This window comes from Bubalus kerabau, chromosome 9 (genome assembly GCF_029407905.1).
Source record: "Bubalus kerabau isolate K-KA32 ecotype Philippines breed swamp buffalo chromosome 9, PCC_UOA_SB_1v2, whole genome shotgun sequence".
In the NCBI taxonomy this organism is placed as follows: Eukaryota; Metazoa; Chordata; class Mammalia; order Artiodactyla; family Bovidae; genus Bubalus; species Bubalus kerabau.
This window is the reverse complement of record NC_073632.1, coordinates 73,419,637-73,431,607: the sequence shown is the minus strand read 5'-3', so window position 1 is coordinate 73,431,607 and position 11,971 is coordinate 73,419,637. Positions and strand designations below refer to the sequence as shown.

Sequence of the window (11,971 nt, the reverse complement as noted above, 5' to 3'; positions counted from 1 at the left end):
CCAGGGGATCTTCCCAACCCAGGTCTCCTGTATTTCACATGGATTCTTTACTGACTGAGCCACTAGAGAAGCCTGAATTCCCCTTAGGGCACGATAGCAGGCAGCTGTCATGGTTGATCGCTTTATGGCTACAAGATCCTTGTTTATTAAAATGGCAGGCTGCATTCTTTGTCCACACTAGTTACCAGATTGCTGCATTCCCCTTGTTTATGACTTTTCCTCACAGAAGGAAACTTTATATTTTAGAAACGATAGTGAAACTTCTTGTATCTTTAATGTTTAGTATTTGAGTTGTACAAAGAATGTAAAGTAATCTCTTTACTGTCAGACTTCTGTCTAGTTTTTTTTCTCACTCCTGATTACTTGTTTAGTATCTCCAGTTGTTGGATGCACAGTGTGATAACCTGTTGATACTTGAGCTTAGTGCACCCTCAGATAACATCAACTCATATTCTTCTTCCCTTTTCTCCCTCCTCTGTTTCCTGTTTCTGGAAATGAGAACTTGAAACCACTTGAGTAGTCTTTGCCCTCTCTTGTTGTGTTACCGAATCGGTCACCTGGACTTGTGCCCGAGTGTTAGCCTAGGCCGAGACCCCTTGTCTCAACCAGGGAGGTTCTTTTTTTGCTCAGATTCATACAACCAATGACAAAACCAGTGTTGAGACTGCAACAGCACAAGCTTTATTCAGTGGTCAAAGGATGGAGAAGCAAGAACTAGTTCGCAGATCAATTCCTTGACCCTGCTCAGGCTGAGACACCATATATATAGAAGGCTGAGGTAAAATGGAAGGAATTTGGTAAAGAGTGGGAGGAATATTAATGACTTTTCTGAGACAAGGGTGTGGTTTGGATCCAGAACGAGGCAACAGTTCTTTTCAGTTGTTTTTTGGGGTTCCTCTGGTTGTTGTCATGGCAATTGTCAGCTGTTGTGGCGCTGGGGGATGTGTCCCTTAGCATGCTAATGTATTACAGTGAATGTATAGAGAGGGCTCAGTCCACTGGAGGTCAGCAGGTCTTCTGCCATTTGGGCCTAATTGGTTCTAACCGATTCTTTAGAAAGTTCTTTAGGAGCAGCTTCATCCTTTTCTAATTGGGCCAGAAACTCAGATAAGGGTAGTTAGTTTCCACATGAGGGATGGGCAGGGTTATGATTCTGGGGCAACACCCTGGGTAACAAAGGTGTCCCAATATCCAATTTCTGGTGAAATTCTGTGATTCTGTCTTTAAATATTGCACCTTTTCTCTTTCCCCACTGCCTCTGGTCAGGTCATCACCACCCTCTCTCACCCTAGTATTTTAATACTGCCCTGATACCTTTACCTTCAGTACCATTTAGATAACATGACAACTAAAGTAGTATTCTCAGAGACAGTTGTCTTAGAACCTTGCTCTACAGCTCTCGGAGGCTCACCATTGGCAGTTGTTGACTGAAAAATAGTCACAACCTGAAAAGTAAGAGTTCTTAGGACTTCATTCCTGGAGGCAGCATCTCAAGTAGCTCTGAGAAATTGCTCCAAGGAGGCAGGGAAGGAGTCAGATTTTATAGAAGTGTGCAGCAAAGGGGGCAGATAGTCTGAACATGAAAGATTATTGTTAATTAAGAAAAGCCAGATATCTCAAACTAAGAAATTTAGCACTCTTCTATACATGGGACAATGACAGACTTTATTTCCTTGGACTCCAAAATCACTTGCAGATGGTGAATGCAGACACAAAATTAAAAGACACTTGTTCCATGGAAGACAATCTGTGACCAACCTAGACAGTGTATTTAAAAGCAGAGACATTACTTTGCTTACAAAGGTCCATGTAGTCATGTATGGATGTGACAGTTGAACCATAAAGAAGGCTGACTGCCAAAGAATTGATGCTTTTGAACTGTGGTATTGGAGAAGACTCTTGAGAGTCCCTTGGACTGCAAGGAGATCAAACCCATCAATCCTGAATATTCACTGGAAGGACTGATGCTGAGGATGAAGCTCCAGTACTTTGGCCACCTGATGCAAAGAACTGACTCACTGGAAAAGACTCTGATGCTGGGAAAGATTGAGGGCAGGAGGAGATGGGAATGAAGAGGATGAGATGGTTGGATGGCATCACTGACTCGATGGACATGAGTTTGAGCAAGCTCTGGGAGATAGTGAAGAACAGGGCGTCCTGGTGTGCTGCAGTCCATGGGGTCACAAAGAGCTGGACACAACTGAGCAATATGGAAGATACTAGCTTCAGGGCTTACTGAAATAATTTCCTTCAATGAAGTGTTTCTTAGCTATCTAGGGCCAGCATCCTGCGCCCATCTGTTTTTACATCCCCTATCCCTCATCTGTAGAGAGTGGCTGTAGCCTGATAGCAAGTATTCTCCTTTTTTAATTCCCTTTTAGAACTAACACCCAAAAAAGATGTCCTTTTCATTATAGGGGACTGGAATGCAAAAGTAGGAAGTCAAGAAACACCTGGAGTAACAGGCATATTTGGCCTTGGAATATGAAATGAAGCAGGGCAAAGGCTAATAGAGTTTTGCCGAGAGAACACACTGGTCATAGCAAACACCCTCTTCCAACAACACAAGAGAAGACTCTGCACATGGACATCACCAGATGGTCAACACTGAAATCAGATTGATTATATTCTTTGCAGCCAAAGATGGAAAAGCTCTATACAGTCAGCAAAAACAAGACCGGGAGCTGACTGTGGCTCAGATCATGAACTCCTTATTGCCAAATTCAGACTAAAATTGAAGAAAGTAGGGAAAACCACTAGACCATTGATGTATGACCTAAATCAAATCCCTTATGATTATACAGTGGAAGTGAGAAATAGATTTAAGGGCCTAGATCTGATAGATAGAGTGCCTGAGATGGATGTTCATGACATTGTACAGGAGACAGGGATCAACACCATCCCCATGGAAAAGAAATGCAAAAAAGCAAAATGGCTGTCTGGGGAGGCCTTACAAATAGCTGTGAAAAGAAGAAAAGTGAAAAGCAAAGGAGAAAAGGAAACATAAAGCATCTGAATGCAGAGTTCCAAAGAATAGCAAGGAGAGATAAGAAATCCTTCCTAGCGATCAATGCAAAGAAATAGAGGAAAACAACAGAATGGGAAAGACGAGAGATCTCTTCAAGAAAATGAGAGATACCAAGGGAACATTTCATGCAAAGATGGGCTCGTTAAGGTGGCAAGAATACACAGAAGAACTGTACAAAAAGATCTTCATAACCAAGATAATCACAATGGTGTGATCACTCACCTAGATAATCATGATGGTGTGATCACTCACCTAGAGCCAGACATCCTGGAATGTGAAGTCAAGTGGGCCTCAGAAATCATCACTATGAACAAAGCTAGTGGAGGTGATAGAATTCCAGTTGACCTATTTCAAATCCTGAAAGATGATGGTATGAAAATGCTGCACTCAATATGCCAGCAAATTTGGAAAACTCAACAGTGGCCACAGGACCAGAAAAGGTCAGTTTTCATTCCAATCCCAAAGAAAGGCAATGCCAAAGAATATTCAAACTACCGCACAATTGCACTCATCTCACACACTGGGAAAGTAATGCTCAAAATTCTTCAAGCCAGGCTTCAGCAGTACATGAACCATGAACTTCCAGATGTTCAAGCTGGTTTTAGAAAAGCAGAGGAACCAGAGATCAAATTGCCAACATCCGCTGGATCATGGAAAAAGCAAGAGAGTTCCAGAAAAACATCTATTTCTGCTTTATTGACTATGCCAAAGCTTTTGACTGTGTGGATCACAATAAACTGTGGAAAATTCTGAAAGAGATGGGAATACCAGACCACCTGACTGCCTCTTGAGAAATCTGTATGCAGGTCAGGAAGCAACAGTTCGAACTGGACATGGAACAACAGACTGGTTCCAAATAGGAATAGGAGTCTGTCAAGGCTGTATATTGTGACCCTGCTTATTTAACTTAATGTAGAGTACATCATGAGAAACGCTGGGCTGGAAGAAGCACAAGCTGGAATCAAGATTGCTGGGAGAAATATCAATAATCTCAGATATGCAGATGACACCACCCTTATGGCAGAAAGTCAAGAGGAACTCAAAAGCCTCTTGATGAAAGTGAAAGTGGAGAGGGAAAAAGTTGGCTTAAAGCTCAACATTCAGAAAATGAAGATCATGGCATCCGGTCCCATCACTTCATGGGAAATAGATGGGGAAACAGTGGAAACAGTGTCAGACTTTATTTTTCTGGGACCACCCTTATGGCAGAAAGTCAAGAGGAACTCAAAAGCCTCTTGATGAAAGTGAAAGTGGAGAGTGAAAAAGTTGGCTTAAAGCTCAACATTCAGAAAACGAAGATCATGGCATCCCGTCCCATCACTTCATGGGAAATAGATGGGGAAACAGTGGAAACAGTGTCAGACTTTATTTTTCTGGGCTCCAAAATCACTGCAGATGGTGACTGCAGCCATGAAATTAAAAGGCACTTACTCCTTGGAAGGAAAGTTATGACCAACCTAGATAGGATATTCAAAAGCAGAGACATTACTTTGCCAAAAAATGTCCATCTAGTCAAGGCTATGGGTTTTCCAGTGGTCATATATGGATGTGAGAGTTGGACTGTGAAGAAAGCTGAGCACCGAAGAATTGATGCTTTTGAACTGTGGTATTGGAGAAGACTCTTGAGAGTCCCTTGGGCTTCAAGGAGATCCAACCAGTCCATTCTAAAGGAGATCAGTCCTGGGTGTTCTTTGGAAGGACTGACGCTAAAGCTGAAACTCCAATACTTTGGCTACCTCATGTGAAGAGTTGACTCATTGGAAATAACTTTGATGCTGAGAGGGATTGGGGGCAGGAGGAGAAGGGGACGACAGAGGATGAGATGGCTGGATGGCATCCCCAACTCAATGGACGTGAGTTTGAGTGAACTCCGGGAGTTGGTGCTGAACAGGGAGGCCTGGTGTGCTGCAGTTCATGGGGTCGCAAAGGGTCAGACACGACTGAGCGACTGAACTGAACTAGGGCTCAATGGCTTACATGGGAGGGATGTAACAGCTGATGACTGTGACAGCCTTAAATTCCTCAACTAACAGCTGCTTCATTGCAGGCATTGTTCTCTCTCTTGGGGGCCCTCCAGGCTCAGAAATTCACATTTGAAGTCCTGAAGTCTCTGATGGCTGTTTCATCCTTGTTTATTAATGTGGCAGGAGATATTCCATTTCACACAGTATAATACATTTAAGGTCATTAGTCTGGCTTTTGAGGGCCTAAAAATAATGTATCAAGGTAAATATTCTCAACATGGACCTTGCTTTGAGCAAACTGAAGTGCTTTGAGCAAATTGAAGTGCTTTGAGCGAATCGCTAGCTTGACAAACCCTGTACCTTTGCCTCTTTGAATATCTTTTTCCTTCATCTATCTGTTAAAATTCTACATAGCCCCAGAGATGGTACTTTACACATAACTGTATATTCCATAAATATTTGGTAAATAAAATTTCAATTTCTATTAGTGATTGCCCATTTATAATTACATATATATTTTTTACATATTTTCTATTTTAGTGTAAATTTATATATTCAGGAAATGTACATAAAGATTTCTGATGACAGTATTATTTGACCTGATTATTTTAATTATTATATAGCATTTATTGAATAATATATTATGATTTTCTGTTATGATCTTTTACAATTGGTCTTTTAGGTTGTTCCCAATATTTTGCTAATATAATTAGTGCTATGATGAGTGTCCTGGTGCCTGGATATTTCTGTATATGTAAATAAATATTTTCCCAGGTAGATTTCTGAATTACTAAATAGAAGAGTTGCATATTTTAAGATTTTTAGTATATATTGAGAATATGTCCTCCAGAAAGGTTGTTTACATTTAATTCCCATTTTTAAGTCTGGCAACAAATACTGTTAGTTGTTTTCCTTGAGATAACAATTTCACTCTGTTCATTTTGAAGAAAATGTCTATCAGATACCCAAGTCCGAGTAACTAGTTTATAGGTCATTCATTTTCTTTTATGTATAAACATCCTTTCAACAAAAAACACAGTTTGATATGCAAATCAAACAATTGCCTAAATGTTTTTCCTGAGGGAAACCATCTTACTTAGCAGCATAAGTTTTTTTGTCTTCCCATTTGTCACACAGCATATAAAAAAAAGTCCTGAAACCAGGGTTCAGGTTTAAGAACGTTTTTTTTTTCCTACTTCAGGAAGGATATTCTCAAATGAAACCAATTCCCTCCACCCCTGTGAGTCTGTGGTGGTGAAGAACATCATGATTGAGGCCACTGCCTTGCTATGTGCTAAGATGCAGTTTTACCCACATTGCTTTTTCAAAAACTGTTGCAAATGTCAACACAGTGAAAAAGGTAAATAACATCTTAGTGTTACTGAATTGGCCAAAAAGTTCATTCAGATTTTCCCATAAGACATTATGAAAAAACCCAAATGAACATTTTAACCAACCCAATATTGACAGTCAAGACCTCATCGGAGAAGGCAATGGCACCCCACTCCAGTACTCTTGCTTGGAAAATCCCATGGACAGAGGAGCCTAGTAGGCTGCAATCCATGGGGTCGCTAAGAGTCAGACACGACTGAGCGACTTCACTTTCATCTTTCACTTTCATGCATTGGAGAAGGAAATGACAACCCACTCCGGTGTTCTTGCCTGGAGAATCCCAGGGATGGCTGAGCCTGGCGGGCTGCCGTCTATGGGGTCGCACAGAGTCGGACACGACTGAAGCGACTTAGCAGCAGCAGCAGCAGCAGCAGCAGCAAGACCTCATGGGTATCTGGGCATCGGGATTCTCCAGAGGTCTACAGACGACACTTGGAGAACATTTTCTAAACCATCCTTGCATATGCTGTCATTCTGTCCATCCCTTGTTGGCTAATTGAATCTGCTTTTTAGTTTTTCAGAGCAGTGTAAGAATGTCTAGTTTTTATCAGAAAAAAAATGGTAGCGTCTCATGGAGTTGGAGTCATGTTGCTTTTATGTTACTTTTCTCCCACACCAGGTTCATCGTTGGGTCAACTATGAATCCATGCTGAAAGAATGCCTGGTGGGCAGGATGGCCATGAAACCTGCTCTTCCTAAAGGTATGTGGATCCAGGGATAGACTGGCATTGGTGTTTGACACAGGTGGACTATCTTTTAGAGGAATTTCAGCAAATAGATTTAAATAAATGACTAAATCGTTCTCATTCCACTGGCCTCCTAGTCCAGCCACTATAAAGGTTTTTCTTAAGTTATTTAGAATGAAACAGTGACTTTACCTGAAAAATTTGACTGTTTTGAGAGAACTTTCATAGTGTGGGGAATAAACATAATTGAAGTGAAAGGATTTTGTTTACTTGAATTTTGTTAGTCTTTTGTTACAAGACTCTATGTAACTGGTCTCATTACATACAGTAGCTCGAACACTTGATTAGGGTTGACTTTTAGACTAGTTTCCTAGAGTGTAATTGTTTGAATATGTAATTGTATTCCTGTGACTCAAAAATCAGAAAATATAAAAAGTTATACAATGAAATTTTCCTTCCCATCTTTATCTCCCATTCCTTGACTATTTATCATAGACAACCTATATTCTGATTTTAAAGTACTTTTTTAAAAAAACCCATTTCTTGCCCTTACCTTGACAACTGCCACTCTGCAATCAGCACAGTGTTGGAGAGCATCTCTTTACTCCTAAGCTTCTTTTGCAAAGAAGTGACTTTGCAAAGTTTCAACATGCAGTAAGAGTGGCAGAAGCACTTTGCGTAAGTCCTTTACTTTGGATGGAATGGAGTCATTTATTTTGAACAACTCTTGATTTTGACATCCAAAGTAGGAGTAAATTGGCTTGTTTGACCTGACTCTGCTACTATTTATGTAGTTAAGTGAGTTTTGTGTTTCCAGGCTTTATTGATGGAGGCCTCCATTGGCTGTGTTGACTTACCTAGATTTGAACCCTTGTTCCGTGGCCTGTTAATGGTGCCATAAAGATGGCTCTTTTTATCACTGAGCCTCAAGTTTTTTTTTTAATCTATGCAAAGATTGATAGGGCTAATAATTCATATGAGTAAATCAGCATGATAGCATTGTAACAGATACTCAAAAAGGCTTTTTTCTTTCTACAAATACTACTACAAAACAAATAAGCATTGCACATACATAGGCAGACAGAAGTATTGCAAGTTCAGTTTCAGACCTCCACAATAAAGCAGATGCCACAGTAAAGGAAGTCACATGAATTTTTTGGTTTCCCAGTGCATATAAAAGTTATATTTGCCCTCTACTATAGAGGCCTGGCGTGCTGCGATTCATGGGGTCGCAAAGAGTCGGACACGACTGAGCGACTGATCTGATCTGATCTGATAGTCTATTAAGTGTGCAATAGCAGTATGTCTGCAAAAACAATGTGCATACCTTAATTGAAAAACACTTTTGTATTGCTCATCCTGTTCGTGATGCCAGTTGTCTTCTGTTCATACTGTTTGCACTATTTGCTGAACCCAGAATAGGCAAGGCAAAAGCTATGAGGCTGAAAGGAGATTCGAGGAGCTATAAGAAATGCAGACACATTTATTCTCTCCTGGCTGAAACAGCAGCCATAACACAACCTCTCTCTTGGCTGATGCAGCAGCCATAGCAGCAGCCACAACATAACCGTAATGTAACCATAACAGAACCATAACATAACCTTGAATAACATAATCATGATGTCATTCCAGTGTAGCCTCAGTGCTGCATCAGCCAGGGCTTTCGTGGTGAAACTCATACAGGCGTACCACACAAGGTAGCCTGTGACCAAGGGAGCACCTCATGGGCAGTGCTAAAAGTGATCTCAGCTATTACATAATCATTCACAAATCGTAGGGCAAGAGTGAGAGGCCATGGGGCGAGAGAGCCTGACCGTGCCATCTTGGCTAATTTTCTCTTTCCCTACAACTTATTACTGAAAAAAAAGCTAACCATCATCTGAACCTTTGGCAAGTTGTAATCTTTTTGCTGGTGGAGTGTCTTTCCTTGATATTGATGACTGCTGACTTATCAGGGTGGTGGTTGGTTCCTGGAGTTGGGGTCATCTGTGGAGTTTCTTAAGATAAGATCACAAAGGAATTTGCCACATTGATTGATTCTTCTTTTCATGAATGATTTTTCTGTATTATATAGACCTATTTGATAGCATTTTACCCACAGTAGAACATCTTTCAAAATCAGTCACTAGTGAAGTCACTCAGTTGTGTCCAGCTCTTTGCGACCCCATGGACTGTAGCCTACCAAGCTCCTCTGTCCATGGGATTTTCCAGGCAATAGTACTGGAGTGGATTGCCATTTCCTTCTCCAGGGGATCTTCCCGACCCAGGGATCGAACCTGGGTCTCCCACATTGTAGACAGACGCTTTACCGTCTGAGTCACCAGGGAAGTCAGTCCTCTCGAATACTGCTGCTGCTACTTTATCAACTGAGTTTATGAAATATTCTAAATCCTTTGTTGTCATTTCAACAATGTTCAAGGCATCTGCACTGGGAGTAGGTTCAATCTCAAAACCAGTTTTGAGCTTATCCGTAAGAATCAACTCCTCATTCTGGGAGGGCAGTCCTAAGATGGTGGAGGAATAGGACAGGGAGAGCACTATCTCCCCCACAAATTCATCAAAAGAACATGTGAACGCTGAGTAAATTCCACAGAACAACTTCGGAATGCCAGCAGAAGACAGCAGGTACCCAGAAAAGCAGCCCATTGTCTTTGAAAGGAGATGGAGAAGTCTTGAGGCTACTGTAAAAATAAGACTGAAAACCAGAAGCAGGAGGCTTAAGTCCAAATCCTGAGAACACCAGAGAACTCCTGATTCCAGGGACAGGAGCTCATCAAATGCCTCCATACCTACACTGAAACCAAGCACCACCCAAGGGCCAACAAGTTCCAGAGCAAGACATACCATGCAAATTCTCCAGCAACACAGGAACATAGCCCTGAGCTTCAGTATACAGGCTGCCCAAAGTCACTCCAAACCCATTTACATCTCATAACTCATTACTGGACGCTTTATTGCACTCCAGAGAGAAGAAATCCAGCTCCACCCACCAGAACACCGACACAAGCTTCCCTAACCATGAAACCTTGACAAGCAACCCGTACAACCCCACCCACAGCTAGGAAACTCCACAATAAAGAGAACTCCACAAACTGCCAGAATACAGAGGCCACCCCAAACACAGAAATATAAACAAGATGAAGAGACAGAGGAATACCCAGCAGGTAAAGGAACAGGATAAATGCCCAGCAAACCAAACAAAAAAGGAAGAGATAGGGAATCTAACTAATAAAGAATTCTGAATAATGATAGTGAAAATGATCCAAAATCTTGAAAACAAAATGGAATCACAGATAAATAGCCTGGAGACAAGGATTGAGAAGATGCAAGAAAGGTTTAACAAAGACCTAGAAGAAATAAAAAAGAGTCAATATATAATGAATAATGCAATAAATGATATCAAAAACACTCTGGAGGGAAAAAATAGAATAACAGAGGCAGAATATAGGATTAGTGAAGTAGAAGATAGAATGGTAGAAATAAATGAATCAGAGGAAAAAAGAAAAATGAATTAAAAGAAATGAGGACAATCTCAGAGACCTCTGGGACAATGTTAAATGCCCCAACATCCAAATCATAGGAATCCCAGAAGAAGAAGACAAAAAGAAAGACCATGAGAAAATACTTGAGGAGATAACAGTTGAAAACTTCACTAAAACGGGGAAGGAAATAATCACCCAAGTCCAAAAAGCCCAGAGAGTCCCATACAGGATAAACCCAAGGCGAAAACACGCCAAGACACATATTAATCAAATTAACAAAGATCAAACACAAGGAACAAATATTAAAAGCAGCAAGGGAAAAACAACAAATAACACACAAGGGGATTCCCATAAGGATAACAGCTGATCTTTCAGTAGAAACTCTTCAGGCCAGGAGGAAATGGCAGGACATACTTAAAGTGATGAAAGAAAATAACCTACAGCCCAGATTACTGTACCCAGCAAGGATCTCATTCAAATATGAAGGAGAAATCAAAACCTTTACAGACAAGCAAAAGCTGAGAGAATTCAGCACCACCGAACCAGCTCTCCAACAAATGCTAAAGGATCTTCTCTAGACAGGAAATACAAAAAGGGAGTGTAAACTCGAACCCAAAACAATAAAGTAAATGGCACCGGGATCATACTTATCAATAATTACCTTAAACGTAAATGGGTTGAATGCCCCAACCAAAAGACAAAGACTGGCTGAATGGATACAAAAACAAGACCCCTATATATGTTGTCTACAAGAGACCCACCTCAAAACAAGGGACATATACAGACTGAAAGTGAACGGATGGAAAAAGATATTCCATGCAAATAGAGACCAAAAGAAAGCAGGAGTAGCAATACTCAGATAAAATAGACTTTAAAACAAAGGCTGTGAAAAGAAACAAAGATGGACACTACATAATGATCAAAGGATCAATCCAAGAAGAAGATATAACAATTATAAATATATATGCACCCAACATAGGAGCACCACAATATGTAAGACAAATGCTAACAAGTATGAAAGGGGAATTTAACAATAACACAATAATAGTGGGAGACTTTAATACCCCACTCACACCTATGGATAGATCAACTAAACAGAAAATTAACAAGGAAACACAAACTTTAAATGATACAATAGACCAGTTAGACCTATTGATATCTATAGGACATTTCACCCCAAAACAATGAATTTCACCTTTTTCTCAAGTGCACACAGAACCTTCTCCACGTTAGAACACATCCTGGGCCATAAATCTAGCCTTGGTAAATTCAAAAAAATTAAAATCATTCCAAGCATCTTTTCTGACCACAATGCAGTAAGATTAGATCTCAATTACAGGAGAAAAACTATTAAAAATTCCAACATATAAGGCTTAACAACACACTGCTGAATAACCAACAAATCACAGAAGAAATCAA

General features: G+C 40.5%; 1 protein-coding gene across 7 annotated transcripts in view; it reads left to right on the top strand.

Moving 5' to 3' along the window:
- Positions 1-11,971, top strand: part of LOC129619998 (cytochrome b5 reductase 4) — a 117,947-nt gene that overhangs the window by 36,647 nt on the left and 69,329 nt on the right. For 6 of the 7 annotated variants that reach the window (XM_055535580.1, XM_055535579.1, XM_055535581.1 and 3 more), the window contains one exon: positions 7,004-7,085. In XM_055535580.1, the coding sequence (XP_055391555.1) occupies positions 7,004-7,085 (82 nt within the window). Of the gene's footprint in view, positions 1-6,193; positions 6,353-7,003; positions 7,086-11,971 lie in introns of all 7 variants that reach the window. The other variant, XM_055535582.1, reaches the window with a different exon arrangement.